This window comes from Falco biarmicus, chromosome 4 (assembly GCF_023638135.1).
Source record: "Falco biarmicus isolate bFalBia1 chromosome 4, bFalBia1.pri, whole genome shotgun sequence".
In the NCBI taxonomy this organism is placed as follows: Eukaryota; Metazoa; Chordata; class Aves; order Falconiformes; family Falconidae; genus Falco; species Falco biarmicus.
The window spans coordinates 66,842,128-66,865,707 of NC_079291.1; the positions used below are offsets into that span (position 1 = coordinate 66,842,128).

Here is a 23,580-nt window from a genome sequence, read left to right on the forward strand (position 1 = left end):
GAGCTGTAGTGCGGACGCCGCCGCAAGGGGCGCTGGGAGCTGTAGTGCGGACGCCGCCGCAAGGGGCGCTGGGAGCTGTAGTCGCGGCCTGGCCTGCTGGGGGCGCTGCGCCGCCCGGCTGCTGCTGCCGGGCCGGGCCTGTGCCGCACCCGTCGAGCCGGCGGCCTTCCTGTGCCCGGGCACTGCGGATGGGGCCCGGCGGAGCCACCTCACACATGTGGCCTAGGCGGCGGAGATGCCTGGTGCCGGTGCGTGTGCAAGGCAGAGCACAGCACCTCCCCGGGCCGAGGCGGAGCGTGGGGCTCCCGCTGCCCTGGGCTTGCAGGGAGTGTGTGCAGGCCGCCCGGGTAGGGGGCAGGCAGTGGCCAGGACCCGGGCGGCCTGTCCCTGGGTGGCAGCAGAGCGTGGGACCCACCAGCCAAGAAGATCAAATCGTACCACATGAGCCGGCGGCTCCCGTATCGCCTGGGTTTATTGCAAAACAAATGGGCCAGGAGCTCAGCGCCTCCGGCGGAGCGGCCGCACCAGCAGGTTCTGTCAGTGGGAGCTTCTCCCCGCTGCCACGGTGGCTTTGGCCTCCTTGGGTGGTGAGAGGAGGCACTCGGGTGCTGCTGCGATTTTTCCCGTGGTTGGGCAATGGAAGAGCAGGACTCTGAGGCCAAAGCTGGCAGTGCCCCGTGAGCCCCACTGGGTCTCAGAGCCAGGCAGCAACGGGGCTGTGGTGAGGACAGAACAGTCCTCTCGGTAGCAGGGCTGAAGCCTGGCCCTGATGAGCTTCTGCAGCCTGCAGGCCTGGCATGTGGGTGTCACTGTGCCCCCCGCCTCCCCTTCCCTGTGCCAGCAGGCATCCTGCATTTTCTGTTGGGTCCTTGGGAGCTGCTGGTGCAGCCTGGCCTCTGTCATGGCCCCGGCCCTGGTGCAAAGGTCTCCAAGCCCTGCAAAAGCCCTCACTGTCCCCAGCCAGCCTTGCCCCAGGGGGGGGTCCCCCCACCAACCTCAGGCAGCACATCTATCTGCCTGCCCATAGAAACATCCATTTCTGCTGCCAGCTGCGTCCAAGCACAACTTGGCAGCCTCTTAAGCTTCCTGCCTGTGAAGTTGCAGCAACTTGGGATCTCTCCACTACTTCACAGAAAACAGACAGCAAACTAACAGGGCCAGAGGCTGCAGCCAGGCAGTTACTGGCCTGCAAGCTCAGGGGAAAGAAGGCATGATGGCATTTGGAGAGGTCAGGGCAGCAGTGCTCAGCCCTGGGGCAGCAGAGAGAATCTGTATGAGTGCTGTGAGCCCAGGGCTCCGGGGGTCCTCGGGTACCTTCTCGGCTGTTGATGCTGTGCAGCTCACAGGGAGGTGGAGACCCTCAGAACATTTCCCTGGCTGAGCACGGGCAACCCTCTTCTTCAGATGTGGTAGCACTTAGAGCATATGCTAGGACCAGACCTTTCTTTCAGACCTTAGGATCAGACCTCCATTCTGCTCCTGTTCCTCAGCTGTGCTGAACTTCAGAAGGGCTTGGGGCAGGCTCCACCCTGCTCCTGCCTCCAGGTGCTGACTGTTCCAGACCATTTAAGTGATTCTTGCAAATCTGTTCTGTTGCAAACAGTGTTTTGGGGAAGGTTTCTGGAAGGATTCACCCTTTTTGTCCCAAAGAGGAAGAGGAAACAAAAAATTTCTGCTGCATCTGTTCAGGTGTGAGCCAAACCCCACCAGAGACAATAGAATGCAAAGCCATCTACAGGCTGCTGCTCAGCCTTTCAGTGCCCACCACATTGGGTGTCACCCCCTGTGTGGGGACCTTAGAACAGGGCAGATTTGCTGGAGCGTGACCCACCTCTCTGACAGGCCCCAGCGCTGTGAACCCTCTGCTGTACAGGCATGTTACCTGCAGGGTTCAGCCAGATGGGAGCAGGTAGCTCTGCCGTGCAGGGTGGCACCAGCCTCTGCGGTCACTGTGGGTCCCTCCTTCTGCCCGTGGTGGTGCTAGGGCTGTCACTGCAGGTGCAGCCCCATGCCCTGAAGCACAGCAGTGCTCTTACTTCTTGCTGCCAGGCTGTAAGCACTGTCACAGCATTTGCCCAGGCACGGTGCCCAGCTTCTGTGCTCCAGTGAGGGGTTGGGCTGTTGCTGCAGCCTTCTGCCTTCCTGCGGCTGGTTTGTGCTGCACTAAGGGGGGCACTCAGTTCCTGGCCAGGGGCCTCTGAGTTGCCCCACAGCTGCACACACTTGTACTTGCAAACCCAGTTGTTCTTGACTCCCTGGCAAGACATCAAGCCTGCATCTTTTCCCACCAGCTGTGCCCATCGCAGCAGTTCCAGAAGGCTGCAGCTGCAGGAGAAGACTCAAGGACAGCCTCTAGCCCTGCATGACATGCAGTGGCAGCACTGCCAGCCCAGCCTGATTCCAAGGGTTTGAGGGGCGGTCTGGCTGGGGATATCTACCCTGTTTGTCACTGTGCCCTGGGACACAATACCCTCATCTAGGCAGGTACAGCATCTATATACATGCACACACAGAGCAGGGACCACATATAACCCAGGCACAGCAGTTGTCTCAGCAGAGCATCAGTCCCATCGTGTGCTCGTATCCTTCACTCCCACCCTAGGAGCAATGTCTGTCCCTGTGCTGAAGCAACATCCCAGTCTGAAGGGACTGGAGAGCCTGGCCACGGTTGACAACTAGGGTGGGACTGCACCTGGTCAGCTTGAGCTGCATGTGGGCTACAGTTTTGCCAGGCCAGGACCAGCAGCATGAGGTCCTGGTGGTCTGTCTGGCATCTCTTGCTCTCCCCATGGCCTCTCAGAAGCTGGGGAGATTGCTCATCATGCTGGAGTTGCTGGAGAGTGGTGCTCTGGGCCGGCTGTTCAGCACTGCAGAGCTGCGGAAGCTCTCCCGGTAGTGCAGTGAGCTCTCGGTGGATGATCCGGAGTTGATGTCTGTGATGACCAAGCAGTTCCCAGGCTTGCAAAGCCCGACCCTGACACAGCAGCAGCACAGCAGGCTTCCCACGGCACGGCGCACCTCCACGCTCCGGAGGGAGTAAATGATGGGGTTAACACCTGAGTTAACCATGGCCAGAGCCAAGGTCCAGTCCAAGCTGTGGAGGTGCTTGCAGGTCTGAGTCTCACAGAAGACATCAAAGAGCAACAGGACAAAGAGGGGGCTCCAGCAGATGATGAAGGCACCCAGGATCATCAACACAGTCTTGAGCAAGCGCAGGGACCGTTTGCGGCTGTGCCGAGATGTGGTTTGCTTAGAACTGGCCTGGACCAGCTGGAAGATGGAGATGTAGAGGCCGATGATCCCCAGGAGGATGATGCTGAACATGACTACAGAGAAGAGGATGTAGTTCTTGGAGTAGAGAGGAAGGAGGACAGAGCAGGCATTGAAGTCACACAAGCAGTTCCAGCCCAGCAGTGGAAGCAGTCCAATGACGAAGGCCAGCAGCCAACAGGAGACGATCAAGCTGCGCAAGCGCAGCGTCTTGCTGGCTTCATTCTCAGCAATCGGCCTTACCATGGCACTGTAGCGCTCGATGGCAGTCACAAGCAAGCTGAAGGTGGAGGCAGCCAGTGCAATAAAGAGGATGCCTTCCCGCAGGAACCAGAGCTGAGGTGAAAGCTGGAAGGTCTTCTTGCCCGAGAGGCAGAGATTAGAAAGGTAGGCAATTCCTGCGAGCAGGTCGCTCACAGTGATGCTGGCAATGCAGGAGTAGACCCAGCGGCGGGCTCGCAGACACCGCAAGATGGCCAGCAGCACAAGCAGGTTCTCCAGGATGATGACGCAGCTGATGATGGCAAAGGTTGTGCGGATAAGACCCATGCCTTCATCCCCAGACTGCCGGTTGGTCAGCTTGCCTGTGAAGTTGTAGTGCTGCAGGATGATGTTCGTATTCCTCATGGCAGCCAGCTGCAGGCAGGAAAGTTTCCTGTCGAGCAGGTCGAGTCTGAGCTCAGGGTATTGAGCAGAGCCCAGTGGAAGGGAGCGATTCACCAGCCAGCTCAGGTCTGGACCATCCATCTTCTGAGCCTAGGTCAGCAGCCAAGGGTTGAGGTGGGGGTTGGAGCAGAGCAGACCCTCTGAGGGCTGGAGCAGCTGTGTGTGTGCTCCACTGGAGCAGCTCCACCCAGTGTGGAGATGAGAGTTAGAGCCGTGTCTGCCAGCCCTACGGCACTGAAAGAGCAAGGGTAGAGGAGGGTGAGGCGTTTTGTAAGTCCACATATGAGCATGGGCTTCCTGTTGTTTACTAAAGTTTCCTGTTGTGAGCTAGAGCATTGACATCGTTTCTAGCAGCTGTCAGCATTTCTCAGTAAGGGGCTTGGCTATTCTCAACTTTCTTGTGGTTGTGAAGGTGGGACATGAATGAAATAATGTCAGGCCCCCCTTTGAGTCAGGGCAGCCTGAGTCGAATGGGGTAACATCTCCCACCTTGATGGGTAGGGTTTGTTGGGCTGGACAAAGCCAAGCGCTAGTCAGGAGCACCCAGACAGCCTGAGCCACTGAAGTGCTTGGCCTTTTGTGGCGTGAAATTCACCCCTGAGCCTGGCAGAGAGCAACTGCCTCTTCATCAGCTGCCCTGCGCACTACCTGTGCCCAAATACATCCTTCTCCAGGAGGAAATTCCATGCTGTCACCCCTCTGGGCCCAGCTCCTGCCAGGCTTTCAGGACACATCCATTCAAGCCCTGCCCTGTCCATGCAGCACGTCCAGGCACCCTGGGGGCTGGATCTTCCTTGGCATTTTTCACTTGCCTGTGCTGCCATCCAGCCTGGGATCTCTCCACTCATCATGCAGGGGATGGACTCCCAGCACAGCTCCCTGCTTGCCGCGCTGACAGAAGAAATCACAGCTCTTTGCTCTCAACCTGGCGACCTCTCCATGCCTTTGTGCCAGCCTGGAGCGAGCGCGCAGGTGAAGGCAGCAAGCACTGGAATCTGGGGCTCAGCTCTACCCAGTTTGAAGGAAACCAGCTGGTCAGAGCCCTGCACATGCCCCTCCACCTACAGCTCTCCCCGCCCCTGCCAGGGACCGCTCAGGACCTTCCCAGCGTCTAGGTCACAGACAGGGAAACAGAGGAACGAAGCTTCTGCCTCTCGCCTGGCATTGCAGAAAGCGCAAGGGGCTGCACCGGGGCCAGACACTGGGAATCCTAATGCAATTGCAATGTTCACATCTGTCATTGACAGGGGAATACCCTGTGTCTGCAAAACGACTGGGGAGAAAGTCTTGCAAGGTGCCATTCCCACCCACCACTGTGGAATTTGGTTTCTGACTCACCTGTCACGAGTGGTCCGAGGCTCCTGCTGCTGGAGGGCGTTTGGCAGCCACCAGTGCTCTCCCACTGCTCGTCTGTGGCCAAGCACACAGTAGGTAGTGGGGAGGGCTCCTTGTGCAAAACAAGTGAGACTTCTACCTACCAACGTGGAAAAAGGGAAGTTACAACATCAACCACATTTCTATGCAGGATGGACCCCACCCAAAACAGCTTGCAAAGAGGCCCAGAGAGAAGAAAGACAGAGCACCTTTTAACTCAGGATCAGAGCAGAAGCTGTGCCCTGCTTTCTGCTTTCACCTGTGTGCTCGCTCCAGGCTGGCACAAAGGCATGGAGAAGTCACCAGGTTGAGAGCAAAGAGCTGTGATTTCTTCTGTCAGCGCGGCAAGCAGGGAGCTGTGCTGGGAGTCCATCCCCTGCTTGATGAGTGGAGAGAACCCAGGCTGGATGGCAGCACAGGCAAGTGAAAAATGCCAAGGAAGTTCTAGCTGCAGGAAGCCACGTGCAAGCCAGAGTGGTTCTCATCACAAGCTGAGGGCTCCATCCTCCCCATTCACCCCTTTTCGGGTGGCGGTTTGAGCTTTTCTATCAGCAGAGTGGAAAGACGCTCATGCTGATAAAGTCAGCAGATGACCCCAAGACTGAAGGAGTAGAAATCAGCAGGAAGGCTGGGCCGTGAGTGCAGCTCAGCCTGGAGATGAGTGCAAGGCTGCACATTCAGCACAGAAAGCGCACACCCAAGTGGGCTGGGCAGATGCTCCTGGCAGAGCACTGGAATCAAAAGTCAACGCGATTCTTGCACATCACCCCTGTGTTATCCTTGCTTTGGGATGAGCCTCCAGCTGATGTGTCTACTCAGAGCTGGTGGGGTGTCCCGAAAAGATCAGAGGTTGAAGAAACTTGCCTTGTCAGGGGCCCTAAGTGGTTTCTCCAATAGCTGGCAGCATGTGAGTAGTGTCAGGAAAGACAGAGGTGAGAGGGACAAGCTCTTTGTCAGGGAGATCTGCAGAGGCTGCGCGGCAGGAGGGCTTGAGGCCGATGAGCAACTGGGCCAGCTCAACACGCTCACCCATGGGGGACCAGTAAAATATCAGAGGCTCTTCCTAAAGCCCGTTCCACAAGCACATCAGGTGCTACCTGAAAGGCAGGCCTGATTATTTCACCAAGAGCTGCTCCAGTGAGACAAAACCTTGTTCCTTGCTCTGTCCTAGCACCCTGCGTGTTTGGCCTTTCCATAGCGGAGAGGACTGGGGGGTACCTCTGAGGCCCGCTGCAGGACATTGCGGGGGGGGGCTCGGCTCTGGGAAGCTGCCTGAGCTGTGTCTGTGTCCCAAGCTATGCTGCTGCCCTTCCAGCACCCTCTCCCCTCTGCCCCCAGCACCCTGCTGAGCTCCCCGCCACGTGGCAACCGTACACCTCAAACCCTGCTCCCATCTCACGGCTGTGCCCGCAGCCAGGGGGACTCTGGCTGGCAGCCCCGTGTCACCCCAGAGCCCAGGCAGGGGGTCCCCAGCTCGGTGGCGGGGGGCAAGCAGGGCTCCCCCTCAGCCCACACGAGAAGTTCCTGTTGTTCTGCAGCAGCTCCCCATTGCTATCTGCTCAAACTCAGGCTGAGCTTTATCTTGGTACTTCTCCTTTGCTGTCGTTTCAGTTCAGATGTACTTTCTTTGAAATGAAGGGGGGTAGGGGAGGGACACCCCATCCTGCAACGTTTCTCATCTCTTTCCTTCAGATCAAGACCACAATCTGCTTGAAGCTGCATCATCACTGATGGCTGCTGGGCTTGGGTGGACCAGGGGAGCTGCACCCCCTGAACCCTCTGCCAGAGCCGTGCCCATCGCAGGTGTCCTCAGGTGCTGGGATGAGGCGCCTTAGCAGCAGAAGCCCTGGAACCCTCCTCCAGGAAGGCAAAAGCACCTTGGCCCCAGGGGGAAGGGTTCGGCTGCAGCAGGGGGTGCCCAGAGAGGAGCAGGGCAGAGGCAGCCGCTGGCACGGCCAGTCACTCCTGCCTCGGGACTACCCGCTCCTGGCGGAGCACCCAGCTCCAGACGGTGGGGGGCCACAAGCAGCTGCAGGGGAAAGACAGCAAGCTACAAATGCGAGATAAAATATCAATGCTTTCTGTTGAGGTTTTCCTGCTGTGCTGCTGCACAGTCCTGATTAATACTTGTATTTTCAGACATTCTGATTAAAAAAAAGTCCCTGGGTGAAGCTCTGTGGAGAGCTCTGGTGAGCCTGGCCAGGCAACCCGCAGGCTGGCTCCTGGGCAGCTGGCATCCCCATCTCTGCCCTGCAAGACTCCTTCCCCACCCCTGCACCCACCCATCCTGCCCCAGCTGTGTGGCCCCAGCATCAGCCAAAGCATCCTTTCGCCCACAGGTGTTTTTCTGCTCCAGGAAGGGTGGAGTTGTGCTGGTTTAAAAATGACTGATCGCTCCTGGTCGTTCCTTGGTTGCATTTGCTAGCTTTGGTCTCTCCCACTGCGGAGCAGCAAGCAGGCATCTGTCCAGTGGGACATCCTGATCCCCAGCGTGGTAGGATGCTTCTGGCCCCAGAGGAGCTGGGAAGAGCCAGCAAAACCCCGCTGGCTGACACCAGAGCCTGGGGACCTGGCCTTTCGCAGTGCTCAGAGGATTGTCCCAGGCACAGTTGGTGTGCCTGGGTAGTCAGTTCATTGAAATGGAGTGGTGGTGGTGGTGGGTCTCTAGGAAGTTGGCAGTGCATCTCTGGATTTGAAGAAAAACAAGAAGAGAGTCTCATTATCGTCTCCTTTAGACCACATTAATGACCTTAAATGGCAATGTTTTGGTTTTTTTTTTTTCTTCAAGTGGCTTTTCTTTGGAAACTCGCATTTCCTCAATGCAAAAACATTAAACAGAAAGCAAACAGCTTTATAAAATGCCTTGTGTCCCCCCCAAAAAAGCCCCACAGATAATATCAAACACATCACCAGTGGGCCAGCCCAGACCCTGTCTCCGATGGTGTCACACCTTTCCCTCCTTTGCGACAAGTTTGAGATTTTGACCTTTAGGCTGATGTGCAGCGAAAGACACCGGGCACTGCCCGCGCTCAGCACCTCTAGGACAGGAGCTCTGGAGGCGTTCCTCCCTCAGCACCCCTCCGGAGTGAGCACGCCACAAATGCAAACTCTTGAGTCTTGCTTCGTCTTTCGAGCGTGGCGTTTTGTGCGGCTCCTAAGAGCCACCGGCAATTGCCAAGGAAGGATCCCTCCTTCCCTCTGTCTGGAGTTTGGCCTGGGTAGCTCCGCGGGGCTGGTAAAGCTGGACCAGTTCAGTCCCTGGTCTCCACACGCCATGCCCAGCACTGGTGCCTGGGACAAGCTCAGCTTTCCCCTAGCATCTTCTGCCTTGGGACCATGTCTCTGGTGAGCAGACCTGTCCCCAGCAGGGAAGGAGCTGCACGATACCCCTGCCACCCCCACTCAGCATGGCATGGCCAGCCATGGTCAGCGTGGCATCACCAGGGCCGTGATGCTGCTCCGGAGAGCTGGCTGGAGCCTCTGGCCTGGGGTCCCCTGTGCAGGACCCATAACACCCCCTATGTGAGCTCATTGATGCGGCTTTGCACCATCTGGGGCTGGACCCAGCTCCATGCCAGACTCGTCCCCACAGCCTCACAGCTGAGAGCTCTTTCTTCCCAAGTTCTGGTGGGGATGGCAGGGGGGAACCAGTCCTCCTCCAGGGCACGGGCCAGGGAGGGCTCAGCAGACGCGGCGGCAGGGGGTGCAGGCAGATGGGGGAGCTGGCAGGGGTGTGGTGGTGCCAGCACCACACAGAGGAAATCGGGCTGGTTTGAAACCCAGCCTGAGCCCTGCAGAGGAACGACGAGCATCCTCCTGTGGTTAGTGCTGCCTGGCTGGGGTAGGGGCGATGTGTTTACTGGCAGCAGGACTAGTGCTACCATCGTGTCTGGAGAGCATAAATTTATCTCAAACTGGGCTGCTTACCATCCTGTGCATCACCTCCTCCACCTGCTGGGTTTGTTTTCCCCTTATACATAAGAATACGAAGCAGTTTGGGGCAGAGAACTGCTGTCTGGTTTCTATTGTCAGCAGCACGACCCGACCCACCCCTGGTACTGCTGAGCCACGTCACGGAGCAGCAGGTAAACCCAAAAACCCAAAAACCCTGGGCATCCGAGCTCGGGGCTTCAGCTCAGCACCACCCAGGATCAAGGAGAAAGCAACACCTTTGCACCAGGTTACTGCAGGGTACAGACTCACGGAGAGAGCTGCTGCTCACAGAGAGAAACCAGGGATCAGAGCACAGTGGCAACCCTGTATTTGAGTAAGTTTTTAATCAAACAAAAGCCCTGATGCCCAAGGACTAGGATGCAGGACAGCCCATGGTCCCAGACCTCCCTGCCTGATTTAGTGCAGCCCAGTGGCTCTGCTGATGCGCTGGAGACCGCTCTGGGCAGCGAGAGAATGATATTTATCTGTTTGTTTGTTTTTACCTACACACATACTCTGATTTTATTTCCAGGAACTGTTCTGGGGCTTTTCCATTCTCATACTACAGCTCGCCCTCAAACACCCTCCTCCCAGCTGACTGGCAGATCAGCCCCGCTGTCTCCCCAGTGCCCTCCTGGGCTACTTGCCCATGTGCCCCCAGCTTGCCCAGACTTTCCTAGCTTCAAGCCCTGGCTGGAAACAACGAGAGCTGCCCCCAGCAAACAGGGGAGGAAGGTGCCACCCTGACCTGTGAGCTGGGTGCCAGTGGGTGACTTCCCCGAGATGGCAAAATCAACCCAGGACCAGCTTGCCGGGCACACTGCGGGCAGAGGCAGCGGCAGCAGAGCACATCTGCCACCAAGCAGGACCATCACTGGTACCAAAGGGTGGTTTAGGACAGGTTTTCCTCCTGATCCCCTTTTTACACTGAGTGTAAACTTCCCACAGAGCTGCACCAGGGCTGGGAAGCAAAGACTGCTCCAGAGGCGGCGATTTCGGATTAAAGCAAGCTTCATTTTCTTCAAGTGCTGTGCAGGCCCCCAAAGAGTTTTGGCAGAAAAGTGTCCCAGGGAACGGGCACGCAGACAGGGTCTTTGGTTCGAAAAATCTCCCAAAGCAGGACCAAGGATTCGGGGATTTGAGGGGAGCGGGTGAGGAAGGGAACAGCGTTGAAGCCTCAGAGTACTAATTGCTCTATTGCTTTTGTCTGCGGTTTTTTCTCACCATCCTGGCCACAGTTACAAGCCCCAGTTAGCTTATTTAAACAAAATGCCTGCAGAGAAGCTGCAGTGACCTCAGCCGGAGCTTCTGGGAGGATTCCTGCCCAGGGGAACCAGACTCAAAGTACTGCAGGGCTTAAAAGGCAGCATCAACCCTTCCCTCCCCACCTCTCCCCATCCTTTCACCAGCAAATTGTTCACAGTAAAGGAAGATGGTTTGGGGTAGCTGCTTTGCCCACAGCTTCATGGGGCAGGAGAGGAGAGGAGAGCTCTGCTGACTGCCCCAGCTTTAGCAACTGGCATGCTGGCCAGGGACCTGCTGCTCGCACAAGCCAGTGGCACTTCCAGGCTTTTGGGCTCTGTCCCTCTTGTCACACAAGCACAACCTCTGGGGATGAGCAGTGGCTGTGGCCAGGCAGTGCTGCTGGTTTGCCCCTCGGCCAGACTTTGGTGCTGATGTGGCAAAGCAAGGGAAAGGGCTGGACTTGAGGCTCAGAGGAAACTTCTGGAAAGCATCTGAGGGAAGGTTTCATCCTGACCAACGCTCACAGAAGGAAGGATGAGGCTGGGTGCAGGAGGAGCGCAGAACCCGGCTGTGCTGGCGTGGCAGCTTTTGTCCTTCGGGCAGCAGAGAGGCTCATGGCTCCGGCATGGCACCCTGCCACCTCACCTGTGTCCCCTCTCTGCTGTCCCCAGCCCCTGGGGTGCTCTTGCGCTGGAGCAGAGTTAAAAGCTGTTGAAAGCCCGTGAGTGTGGAAAAGATGTCCTTCCGTCTGCAGCGTGCAAGCCCTTCTGAGCAGAGCAGAGCCACTTGGCACAGCATTAACCCTGACAGATGGATGCTTTGCTGTGGGCGCCCAACTGCCCAGACAAGCCCCAGGGAGCAAACTGGGACAGCCTGGCAGTGGGGAAAAGGAAGGTGGGTAAGGGCTGGGAAGTGCAAGCAGGAAAAACAACTTTGAACAACACAGGGCTGTACGGCACAGCTCCCTCTGAGCTTGCAGCCTGAGAGTCGGGTGGCTTTTCACACCAAGGACGGTCTCGGCTGCCGGTGCAGGACCTACCGAGGCAATCGGAGACCCAAAGCTGGAAGGGAAGTGGGGACAGCCACCAGCTAAGGCAGCGTGAGAGCCAGGAATAGGGTCCTAAGCCCCAGGTGCATGCCCTTGCCACAAAGATTTGGTCATCTCTTTGAAACAGGGTCACCACAAGGCCAGGAAGGGACAAATGCAGCAGGATGGGTGCTCAGTTTAGCATTTAAGCAAATCCCACTTTGCTAGGGGCAAGGTGAAGACAGCAATTGCGGGGTGGTTTGCAGGCAGTTTCAGGTCAGGGAAGGGAGAGAGAGCAGAGAATCCAGAGCAGGGTAGGCTCGGTGATGGGTACGTTCAGTGATGGGTAGGCTCGGTGATGGGTAGGCTCAGTGATGGGTAGGCTCAGTGATGGGTAGGCTCGGTGATGGGTACCCTCAGTGATGGGTAGGCTCAGTGATGGGTAGGCTCGGTGATGGGTAGGCTCAGGGAAGCCAGAAGACTTCCCCTGGTGTCATTTGAACAGATGTATCAGTGGCCAGACCAGCTGCAGAGGGCAAACCCTCGAGGGAAAGGAGCATCTGCAGTCATCGTGCTTGCCAAGAAAGTGTGAAGTGACCCGACCGCCCCCAGGAGCAAGCGGCACGAGCTCCTGAAAGTACGGCATGAGGCAGCCTGATTGCTGGACCTTGAAGACACCACACTTTGAAGCAGCGAACGTGATTTTTCCTGCAGCCAAACTGCCGGAGAAATGCTGAATCACATCTCAAAAATCCCCTAGGACACCTCTCCTGGGCAGCAACCCTGAGGCTTTGGGACCATGGCACATCACAGTCCCTCTGCCCTGGCCCTTCTGTCCCCCTCTATCATTCCTCAATCACAGCCTCAGGGCACGTGGGGCGTGTGAGCAGGCCTGGGCAGCAGAGATGCAGATAGATTTGCAGGGATGCTGCACTGGCCCAGATTAGCACAATCAGGCCATCACACATGGTTTCCTGGCTGCTGGGTACAGCTGGTCCCAGGGTATAAAACCAGCCCTTGGGCACTAGGAGACAGACTCCCACACGTCTTGGAAGGAGTGTCCAGCTGTGGGAAGAGATGTGCCAGCTCCAGCCCCAACCCCTGGCACTGCTGGCACTGCTGGCCCTGCTGCTCCTGCTTTCCTGCCCGTGGGCCAACACCGGTAAGCTGGGAGGATGCCGTGAGCAAGGCGGCTGGTGTGGGCTCTGACCTCAGCAGCCAGCGGCTCATCTTGCGGTGGGGTGTCTTTTAGGTGCTCTACGGGGTGAGATCGTGGGGGGCCACGAGGCTCAGCCCCACTCCCACCCTTACATGGCATACCTGAAGCTAGGGATGTCAGCCTGCGGAGGCTTCCTGGTGGCCCCCGACTGGGTGATGACGGCCGCGCACTGCAAGGGGTGAGTACCTCACCCAGGGGCTTTATCCCCTTCTTCCTCCCCTAACCTGCGAGGTCCATCCCTGGAGCAGTTTTGGAGTAGGTTCTTCCTCCTGTGCTGAGCAGCTGGGGAGGGACATGGGTCAGACCCAACCTGTTTTTCCCTCTTCTCCCCTCTCTTGCCATGGCCAGAAACGCCACGGTCATCCTGGGGGCTCACAACATCCACGAACCCGAAAGGACCCAGCAGACCCGGGGAGTTCTCAGATACCACCGGCACCCAGAATATGACCCTAAGACCGTGTCTAACGACATCATGCTGCTCAAGGCAAGGCAGTCCTGCAGCTGCGGGTGGGGGGGCAGAGGGTAGCGTGGGGCTGTGGGTCTAGCAAGTCCTGGGCACGGTGGCTTTTTGCTGTTGGCTCCTTCTGCGAACTGTCAGCTGGTTCTGCCCAGGAGTGCCGGAGGCAGGCAGGAACGGGAAGCACTCGGGAGGGAACCGTGAGCAGAGCTTGGAGCCACATGCCCCATTCACATCAGCTCACCAGAGCTTGCGGTGCTGTTATGTCCTGCTAGACCTCCCCTACCTCTGCGCACGGTGTCCTTTGGCTACTCCACTCCCAGCCTTCTCCAAACCCCTTGCCTTCTCCCAGCTGACAGCGAAGGCCACTCTCAATGACTACGTCAAGACCATTCCACTGCCCAAGACCAGCAGCGACCTCCCCACGGGCACCAAGTGCAGCATAGCTGGCTGGGGGCTGATCGATGATGACCAGGTGACCAACAAGCTCTTTGAAACCAAAGTCTCCATCTACAGCCGCAGGAAATGCATCCGCTTCTATCCACATCTCAACAGAGGCATGGTCTGTGCCGGCAGCTTCCACCAGCTCAGCGATTCCAGCCAGGTAGGGGCTGCTGGCAGCCTGGGGGTCTCTGGTGGCAGGGGCTGCTGCTGGCACAGGCTCGGCTGGTCCCCAGGAGAGGTGACAAGTGTTCGATTTGTAGCTCCCATGTGGACTAGCTCTTCTGGATGCCCTGACACCACGGTCCATGCACAGTCCTGGGGGCAGAGCCCCAGCTCACCTGCTCTGGATGGCTCCTCCAGCTGGGCGGGGGGCAGGGGCAGAGCCGTGGGGCAGGGGCAGAACCACAGCCCTGCTAGCAGTGCCTGGGCAGGGGGGGACCAAGGTGAAACCTGTTCCCGCAGGGAAGAGGTCTCTAAACCCAACCTCTCCCCTGTCCTCAGGGAGATTCTGGGGGGCCCCTGGTGTGCAAGAACGTGGCACAAGGCATCGTTTCCTTCGGGTACAACAGCCCGCCTGGGGTCTACACCCACATCTCCAGCTACCTGCCCTGGATCAGAAGAACCCTGAAGAAGTAGCAGCAGCAGCACTCGCTCCAGCACTGGAGACTGCGCTGGTTTCCTTCCTGCCCCTACTGAAGGCCTGACCCCCTTCTCTCTCCTTGGGAACCCGAGGGTCCCGATCGGGGGCACAGGGGTCCCGTTCTTTCCGTTCCAAGGCTGCCGGCTGTCCCATTCCCTGCCTGCTGCAGGCAGCAGGTCAGGGCCATGTCCAACCTCTCTGGCAGAAGCAGAGATCATCCCAGCCGGCCCCAGAAAGAGCCTGTGCTACAACAGACCCTGCTGCCTTCAGAAACAGCCCTGTCCCTGCTTGAACCTCGCTGCACGTTCCCCCACCCACAGTAAACCCAGAGCTGCATTTCCCAGCTTGTCTCCTTCCTCCTGCCTTGCCCCCGGGGAGAAGGGAGGGAGAGTCGGGCTGGTGGAAGTGGGTGCCCAGCCTGTTGGGACACGGTCGTAGCTCTGCGACCACTGCGTTGCTGGCAGACTTGAAAGACGAGAGCTACAGTCACCCTTGGGGGGGTCAGGGGGGGTGAGTGTGCGGCAGGGAGGGAAACAGCCCAGGTAGAAACGGGCTGGGAAAAGTGATGCTTACACACGGCATTCAGCAATGTCACCATACGCCTGGGAACAGCTGTCAGCTGGGATGCGTGTGTCAGCAGGTACCAGGGTCAAAAGCTGCCATCCCCTGTAAAGCAGTGACTGTCCCCTCTGCAGGGACCTCGTGCCTGGGTGATGTTGCACCCTAGGACATCTGGCAGCCAAGACAACAGGCTGGGTCACGGGGGGAACCAAGGCTAATCTTTCCAGCTGTAAGAGTCTCCAGCAGGTGAAGGGAGCTGGACTTTTGGTGGACTGTGCTGTTTCTGTCCCGCCTTGGGCACAGGTTGGGTGGCAGCTGAGATGCCAGGGGCAGGGCTTTGGGATCCCAGAGAGGAGACATACTCAAAGCTGTTCCACACCGGTGCTCTGTGTCTTTGCCTCTGCCATCCCCCAGCAGCTACAATCCTCCATCTCCCAAACAGCCACGTGGTGTCCTGGGTAGAGACATTGGTGCAGTCTCTGAAAGGGCTGTACTGAAAGGCTTGACAAGGGACCTGGGGCCCCAAAAGCGCCTGGCCCCATGCCACCTCCTCCTTTCCTCCCATGCCAGCCGTCGCGGGAGAGCCCAACTCTTCCCCTGGAGAAGGCAAGGGAGAGCTGTAGCTGGGGGCTCTCTGCCTTGGAGCTTGGTGGCACGTCTCTGTCCCTCTCCGGAAGGCAAGCCCAGCCCCAGCGGTGCATCACCAGCACACTGTTCTGGCAGTAGCACAAAACCAAAAGAGCTTGCGATGCTTCCCGCAGCCGGGTGATGCTCAGAGGTGAGCTTCTCCTCCCCACGAAGGATGCTCTAGCACCATTTTCAGACAGCCCCTGCACTAGACTCTGAGTAAATTGCACCAGCCCCTCCTTCCACAACCTACACTGGGTGTAAAGCGACTTGCCTAACACTCTGAGCCCTGGTCTCCCTTGTTCCAGCTCGTTTCTGATGGTATACAGACAGGAGAGCCACTAGGCACCTTCCTGGAGGCAATGACAAGGGGAAGAGATGGTGCATCAGTAAATAACCGAGCTGCAGAACTCCCTGGGGCAGGCTGGCAGACAACTGTGCAAGTTCAAGAAACCAGAAAGCTTTGTAATGGGGGAAACCCAGGGGGGAATTTTAAACATTCAGAAACCATGTGCAATTTAAGGGAAAGGGATGTTCTCCATGTTCTCATGGTCTTACCAAGGCTCCCACCACCATCAGAGGGAGGAGGCAGCCTCCAGTCTGGCCCTGGGTGTCTGCCCTCACTCCGTGTTCTTCCTCGGGATGAAGAAGGAATAGGAAACTCTGCCACTTTTGCCTACACCCCCCACGCCACCCTGGGGAAACTGAGAAGGCTCCATGGTTTGGGCTTCTGCTCACAGCTGCTATCAGCGAGGAGATCTGCAAGCGGGAAGGCTGCAGCTGCTTATCGGCGTCGCACAAATCTTTGTCACGTCAGGGTTTTCCTTGAAGCTCCAGCTGCTGCAGGCTTTGCACGAGAATGGCGGCTTCTCACTTCATCATGGGGTTTGCCCAGCGAAACTGGGGGCAGGCAGGAAAGCAGGTTTACGGGCAGGCAGTCGGTGGGGGCAGCGAGGACACGTCGACCCCATTTCATCGCAGCCAAAGGAAGGAACTGCTGCTGGGCCGAGCGCGCGGACCTGCCCGTCTCCCACCTTTTGCTGGAGCCTGTGCACTGGTGCCACTGGGGGGGCCAAGGGGACATCCTGGGGGTGGGGGGAGCGGGTTCACTGGTTTGCCACCAGCCTTTCCTCCAGCGCAGTCCCTCTCACCGTGGGCTGGAGGAGAAGGAGGTGCAGCTGCCACAGGGCTTGGTCCAAGGAAGACAGATCCCCGCCAGCCGTCCGCTGCAGAAAAATCCCTGCTGGCCAGGGGGGCGGCTGGCTGGGACACGCTGGGATGGGACCCGTCCCGGAGGAACAAGACCAGCTGCAGGGAGACGTCTCATCGGGTTAGCTCTCGCCAGTGGAGGGGCAGAGACCCACGCTTGCATCCCCGTGTCCATCCACCCTCAACACACCAGAGGGAACACGAGCCCCCAGCCCAGGGCCAGGGGAGCATCCTCCTGTCCCCCCTCACACCGGCTGGCGAGGGAACAGCGAACTCCACAATTTACCAGCGAGCCATGACATCTGGAAAGAAACATTTAAAATACAGTTTGCTGTACAAAGCAGAGCCCCGAGGCAGCAGCTGGTGCAGAACAGAGACCCTGTGGCCGCAGGCTTAGTGCCCTGCCGCCTTCTTGCCCTCTCACAGCCGTGACCGGTGTGACGTGATAAATCACACCGATTTTGCTCTATTAGCCAGCACCACCCCTCCTGAGGAGGAGAGGAAGGTCCTCAGCTGCCACCACATGGTCTTGGGAACTTGTATATTGAGTGAGAAAGGGGGGTCTTGCAGGGCTGGGGATAAAAAGCGAGAGAGCCTGCAAGTGCACAACAAATCCGAGCTCCGAGGGCAAAGCGGTGAAGGTGGGTCACTTCGCTCCCTGCAGCTCCCGGCTGGAAGGCGAGGGGTTAAAATTGCCTCTGGGTCTCGAATGACATCAGATACCCCAGATCAGGCCCAAACTGAAGGTGGGTTGATGCTGGAGGCTCAGGCTGACTGAATTCCCCTCTCAGATCGCTGAGGCGTGCAATTTGCAAATAGATAATCAGATGAGTCTGGCTGCTGCGGTTTCCTGGAGTTCAGTCTCGGGCTATAAAACCTTGCTGGGAGCAGGAAGAGACCCCAGCTGCAGCCTCACCTCTAAGGGATCCACTGAGGCAGAGAACACGATGATGAAGCACCAGCAGAAACTCCTGCTCTCCCTCCTGCTGATGGCGTGTCCCCCAGCTAAAACCAGTAAGTCGAGCTGCCGGGAGGCGCAGATAGGGCTGGGGAAGGAAGAAATCCCAGCCAGCACGTCCTGTGCCCCGTGTCCTCTGATCCCCTCATCCTCAATCCCATCCATTGCAGGTAATTCCTGGAATCGGATGGAGGGAGGAGGTGAAGCCAAGGCTCACTCCACCCCCTACATGGCCTATCTGCAAGGAACCAACAACCGTTTCTGTGGAGGCTTCCTAGTGGCCCCAAACTGGGTGATGACAGCGGCTCAGTGCTTCGAGTAAGTTTTCGCTATGTTTGTACAGCACCTGGCGCAACAAGATTGTCACACTGCTGTGATCGAGGTGACATCTCCTAGATGGGAGGATCCGGGTAACATCTCCTAGATGGGAGGATCCATGTGACATCTCCTAGATGGGAGGAGGATCTGGGCAACATCTCCTAGATGTGAGGATCCGGGTAACGTCTCCTAGATGGGATGAGGATCCAGGTGACATCTCCTAGATGGGAGGATCCCGGTAACATCTCCTAGATGGGAGGATCCAGGTGACATCTTCTAGATGGGAGGACTGACAGGTTTGAGTCAACTCCTTCATGGCTGTGGCCAAAGTCTTTCCCTAGCAGGGAGCGCAGGCTGGGACAGGGCAGGGCTGTGGGGACAGCACTGGAGGAGCCAGGCTGCGTCTGATGGCTCCCGTGAGCCATCCTTCCCCATCTCCGCCCCAGCCCATGTTCAGATACTTCTCTTTATTTTTTTATTCCCCCTCCATGCCTCTTTTTATTCTTCCTGGATGTCAACAGCAAGAAATCAGACCGGCTTCTTCCCTTGCTGTCACTGACCTGCTGGCATAGCAGGGACCGTTGGTGTCAGTTTTTGCCCTTTCTGCCACCACTAAAGACCTCTAAGACTGTTATCAGAATTGATGATCTCTTCTTGCCCAGGTCTCTTCCACCCCTGCAGCTGGAGAAACTGGGGCATGGACAGGCAAGAGGGCGTTTTAGATACATACAACTGGGTGTAGCTACTCCACTCCTTGGGGCTGGTGGCTCTGCCCTGGTGCCAGTAACCCCGGCTAAGGGCCAGCCCCACACCGGAGCAGCAGAAAGGAGGGTCAGCAGCACCCAGGAGCCTGGATGCCCAGGTCCCACCTGCTAGATGGAGAGGGACTCCCACCCACAGCCAGGGTCCCTCCCAGTTTCCCTAAGGCAGCCCCTTCTGCAGATGATGCAGAGGCCAGTAAACGTACATTGGCCTGGAGCAGGGTCTTGTTGTAGGACCCCCTCCCTGGTGCCATGGATCTCCATGTGTCTGTGAAGCCCAGACCAGTCCACATACCATGGTACACAGCAGCAGCAGCAGCAGCAGCAGCCTGAATCTGCTGGGCTTGGGATCCAGAGGTAACGTAACCCTTGCAGCACTCTGGTCTGCCAGATGGGAATTTGCTCTACTGGGTAGATTCACCGGTGGAGCTCCTTGCTCCCACCGTTCCTCTTTAAATCCCAGCCGTGCCTCCGGGAGATGTGCCCCAGAGAAGATAGGAGAAAGCTGATGACACTCGCTGTGCTTCATTTTACCAGACACAAACCCCTGACTGTCATCCTTGGAGCCCACACCATCCAGAAGCGAGAAGAAAGCTGGCAAACATTTGAAGTCCAAGAGTATCACTGTCACCCCGACTTCATGAGCCCGAAGAAAGGAAACGACATCCTCCTCCTGAAGGTAACCAGAGCATCTGCGTGGTCCTGCTGGGCTGCAGCCCTGGAGCGGGAGGGAACACCCTTCGTCACGGAGCATTTACAGACCAAGCATCACTTTTTGTGTTTTCTGTCCCCTTGCCCAGCTGAAAGGTAATGCCACCAGCAACAGCTACGTCAGGACCATTCCCTTTGAAAAATCCAGAGTCCGCGGTGGGACTGCGTGCAGCATAGCCGGCTGGGGCTACAAAACACCCGCTGCCACGTTACGCGAAGCCACTGTCACCATCATCAAACAAAGGGACTGCCTCAACCGCTACCCTGGGCTTGCTGAAAACTTGATTTGTGGCCACAGCAGTGGATCTGCTGGGGCACCTGAGAAGGTCAGTCTCCGACTTTGGGATTAGAAGGCAGTGGGGGAGGTTGCAGACAGGTGCTGGGCACAAACCTGATCTGGGCTAAAAAACTTTGCTGAAAAGGGACTAAAATTGCTTCTTGTTGTCCCCTCACTCTCCTCTCTTCCCCCCCACCCCACCCCCAGTCCACGCTTCCTCACCAGCATCCCTCCCTCTTGCTTGAACAGCTTGGCCAGAGGGGGTTGCCCTAAATCTGGTAGCTGGTCTGGGTGCACTTTGCAGTGCCCTGCAGCCAGCAGAAGGGCAGAAATGAAGCGGTACCTTCAGCTTCAGCATTTTTCCCGATGTAGTTGTGCTGGACCTTGTGCTATCCCAGGCAAAACTGCCCATTTTGGAGCCAGAGCCATCCCCATCCACTGCGAGGCCAAACTTCTCCCAGGGCAGCCCCCGGGCTGATTTTTGCAGCCTCCCTGCTCTTTGCAAACACACCTTTTTCCTGGGGACACCAGAGAAACCAGCACTGACCCATTCTCCTCCTCCATTTTACAGGGCGATGCTGGGGATCCACTCGTCTGCAACAACAAAGCCTACGGCATCTTCTCCTATAGGCATGACAATTGGCCGGGTTTCTACACGCACATCGCTCCTTTCCTTCCCTGGGTCAACAGCGTCATGAAGTCAGCGTGACCCGCCCCTCCCCGCAGCTGCTGCCCTGCAAAGCTCATGCTTCAGGGCCCCCTGCCCACTTGCTTTTTCTTCCTTTCTCCCTGGGAAACGTCTTCCACTGATGCTCACGGACATGGCAAGGACTTCTCTGTGGCAAAGCCAAACAGCGGCGCGGGGCTCAGCGCAGAGGTCGCATCTTGACTGCGTTTGCTCCCTAGGCCAGCCGCGGAGTGCCGTTTGCACAGTGTGTGCCGTTCGCACCGTGTGTGCCGTTTGCACCGTGTGTGCCTTTTGCACTGTGCGTGCCGCCAGACTTTGTTGCTCTGATTTTACCCCCTTCGTCAAGCTGCTTGTGGCTACAGCTGCAGAGAGGAGCAGCAGGACAGCCCTGCGGGAGGTGACGGTAGCTGTTGGGATGTGTGCTGCCCGCTGGGGAAGGCAACACGATCAGGTGGGGGCAACCAAAGAGCAGCTTCTCCTTGCCCCTTGGGTTTGTGGCGTCAGATGCCTGCTGTCCTTTGCCCAAGCCCCAGGGTTAGAGGGTTGCCCCAGCTCCAAGGAGGATCCTTTCAGCTCCTGCTTCACTACTGTTGCTGCTGTCCCCTACCTCTGAAACCTGCTGCCTCCTTTCCTCTTGCTGTAGCTCCGGTGTTGTACGAATACCTAAACCAAATAAATCGCATCCGCACTGGACAGCCTTTTTCCTTCTGTGATTTGGATTTCTCTCGGTCACAGTCCTGAACTGCTCAGAAGAAAGTCACTGCTCAAACAGCCGAATCCCAGCCTGGAAGTTTCTACCCCAAGCAGTGGTAGGTCCCACCTCAACCCCCAGAAGAGGTGCCAAGCCTGGTTCTCAGGGCAGGGGAAGCCTCCTGGCCTCCTCTCCCCAGCGTGGAATGCTCAGGTGGAACTGCAGATGGTGGTCTTCAGTTGTCTGGTAGGAAATCATCTCCCCCCGGCACGCCGCAGTGTCATCAGGCAGGAAAATAAAAGTACAGAGGGGAGGGGGCACTGAGCACAGAGGTCCCCAGGGCTAGGTGTGCCCGCTGGTGTTACACGGGGCTAGAACGAGCCACCCCACCGAGGGGCAGCCTGGCCACAGCGCGCGGTGAAGCAGGGCACACGCTGGTGTGGCACAGACCAGTGATGCCCGAGTGCTCCAGGAGACAGGCTGTGCCACCAGGCTGTGTGTGTCACCAGGCTGTGCCACCAGGCTGTGTGTGTCACCAGGCTGCCACCAGGCTGTGTGCATCACCAGGCTGTATGTATCACCAGGCTGCCACCAGGCTGTCACCAGGCTGTGCCACCAGGCTGTCAGCAGGCTTTCACCAGGCTGTGTCACCAGGCTGTGCCACCAGACCGCCACTAGGCTGTGCCACCAGGCTGTGTGTGTCACCAGGCTGTGCCACTAGGCTGTACCATCAGGCTGTCACCAGGTTTTGTCACCAGGCTGTGTCACCAGGCTGTGACCAGGCTTTCACCAGGTTGTGCCACCAGGCTGTCACCAGGCTGTGCCACCAGGCTGTGCCACCAGGCTGTCAGCAGGCTTTCACCAGGCTGTGCCACCAGGCTGTGTGTGCCACAAGGTTGTCACCAGGCTGTGCCCATCTGGCTCGGGCTGCCAGGCACCCCGGGGAGCAGCACCTCGTGCTGATGGCTCAGACCTTTGGCTGCTCCGGCCCCGCTGCTGCCCGGAGGAGAGCGTTACCACAGGAGAAGCGCTGGGCTGTGTCTCAGGCAGCGATCGTGTCCTCCAGGAGGTTTGGTTTGCTCAGAAAGGGGGTCCCTGAAGTCCTCCAGAGCCAGAGCAGGGCACATGCAGAGGCTGCTGTCCCCCCCGGGCAGCCACCCAGCTCTCCATCCTCCGAGAGCGCTCTGCCAGGCTCCCAGCCCTGCGGCAGAGCGCTGATGGCAGGCATGGCCCGCGCTCCTCGCTGGCACTCACCCACCTGCCCCAACCGGCAGACGAGCCCCTTCACCAGCACCTCCTGGCACAGGCTGGGACCTCCTCACTGTTGGCTTCCAGGCAGCGGTCACGGCCACTGCGGGGGGCAGAGAGATGAGAGCAATCACGCTCTCGGAGCAGCAGATCTATTTGCTCTGCTCCGACCGATGCCCACCCATGTCCGTGATGCTGCTGGGACAGAGGGTCGGCCAGAGGCAGGGACGTGGTGTCCGTCCCTTTGGGCAGGCAGTGCCTGGGACCACGGCTCAGGCAGGGATCGTGGATGCAGAGCCCCCCAGGGCTGTGCTGCCACATCTCAACAGGTTACCAGCTAGCAAGTGAGCTACTAAACGCCATCTCGAATGCACCCCGCCTGCCAAGAGCACAGGAGCAGAAGCCGGCCCTGGGGCAGCGCACAAGAAGAGGGAATACCAGAGCCAGCTGGAGCTCAGCTACCTGAAATTCAAGCACTCGAGTCACAGAAGGCACAGAGGGCAAAGGGCCTGCTTCTGATAACCGCAGCAGCTCCCAGCCCAAGCAGAAGCAGAGGATGCTATGGTGGGTGCTGCCCTATTTCCAAGGGGCAGCCAAGAGCCCCCAAGGGCTCGGTGCGGAAGGGAGAGGCAGGGTGCGGGGTGCGGGACGGTTGTTTGTTTGGGAGAAGGGGAATCCCACGCACTTGCCGTGCTCCAAGGGCTCAAAGCTTTATGGGAGCTTCACCCCACTGCCCCATTCGGCACTGAGAAGCGGTGTTCCTTGTCACCTGTAGGCATCGGGCTCTGCAGCACATCCTGAGCACTGGCAATGTAAGAGCCCTCAGCTGCCAACTCTGGATCGGACCGAAAACCTCGGGGAGCCCCGGTGCAAAGCAGCAGCCTGTCCCTTTGCCCGCAGGGCTGTGCCACGTGTCTGCATCGTGTTTGGCTCCTTCTCAAGCCACGTTCCACTCATCCTCCGCAGCGCGCATGCTAGCTCATCTTCAGTTCTCTGCTGAGTCAGCCAGCCAGGTTCCTCCAGCGAGGCAAGTGCATTCCCAGATGGACAGCGTGGAGGAAGGTAGCGCCAAACTTGACTTTCTCTGCCTGTAGCCAGTGTTGGAGCTGTCTGGCAAGCATCATGTTTTTATTTTCTATTTATTTTCTATTTTTTAAAAATAAATACTTTTTAAATTTTATTTTTATTATTATATTCATTTTTATTACTGTATTTATAGAATATATTTCTTATATTTATATAATGTAAATTATATA

The 23,580-nt window shown here is 57.8% G+C and overlaps 3 protein-coding genes and 1 long non-coding RNA gene across 4 annotated transcripts; 3 read left to right on the forward strand and 1 right to left on the reverse strand.

The window, feature by feature from the left end:
• Window positions 1–454: 454 nt before the first annotated feature.
• Window positions 455–5,703, reverse strand: S1PR4 (sphingosine-1-phosphate receptor 4). The gene is made up of 3 exons (XM_056335685.1): window positions 5,520–5,703; window positions 5,275–5,410; window positions 455–4,170 (listed from the first exon to the last, which is right to left on the reverse strand). Exon 3 carries the CDS (start codon window positions 4,015–4,017, stop codon window positions 2,797–2,799), a length of 1,221 nt encoding a protein of 406 aa, XP_056191660.1. The 5' UTR covers window positions 4,018–4,170; window positions 5,275–5,410; window positions 5,520–5,703; the 3' UTR covers window positions 455–2,796.
• A 419-nt stretch (window positions 5,704–6,122) lies between these two features.
• LOC130147880 (uncharacterized) lies at window positions 6,123–8,198 on the forward strand. Its single transcript, XR_008821417.1, has 2 exons — window positions 6,123–6,217; window positions 7,003–8,198. It is a non-coding gene; the product is annotated as an uncharacterized LOC130147880 (long non-coding RNA).
• Window positions 8,199–12,563: 4,365 nt separating this feature from the next.
• Window positions 12,564–14,615, forward strand: LOC130149092 (mast cell protease 1A-like). The gene is made up of 5 exons (XM_056338374.1): window positions 12,564–12,677; window positions 12,768–12,912; window positions 13,083–13,218; window positions 13,544–13,795; window positions 14,137–14,615. The coding sequence occupies exons 1-5, from the start codon at window positions 12,593–12,595 to the stop codon at window positions 14,269–14,271; spliced, it is 753 nt and encodes a 250-aa protein (XP_056194349.1). The 5' UTR covers window positions 12,564–12,592; the 3' UTR covers window positions 14,272–14,615.
• A 1,966-nt stretch (window positions 14,616–16,581) lies between these two features.
• LOC130149202 (granzyme E-like) lies at window positions 16,582–21,078 on the forward strand. The gene is made up of 5 exons (XM_056338561.1): window positions 16,582–17,686; window positions 17,801–17,948; window positions 19,247–19,388; window positions 19,510–19,746; window positions 20,269–21,078. The coding sequence occupies exons 1-5, from the start codon at window positions 17,500–17,502 to the stop codon at window positions 20,404–20,406; spliced, it is 852 nt and encodes a 283-aa protein (XP_056194536.1). The 5' UTR covers window positions 16,582–17,499; the 3' UTR covers window positions 20,407–21,078.
• The last annotated feature ends 2,502 nt before the right edge of the window (window positions 21,079–23,580 follow it).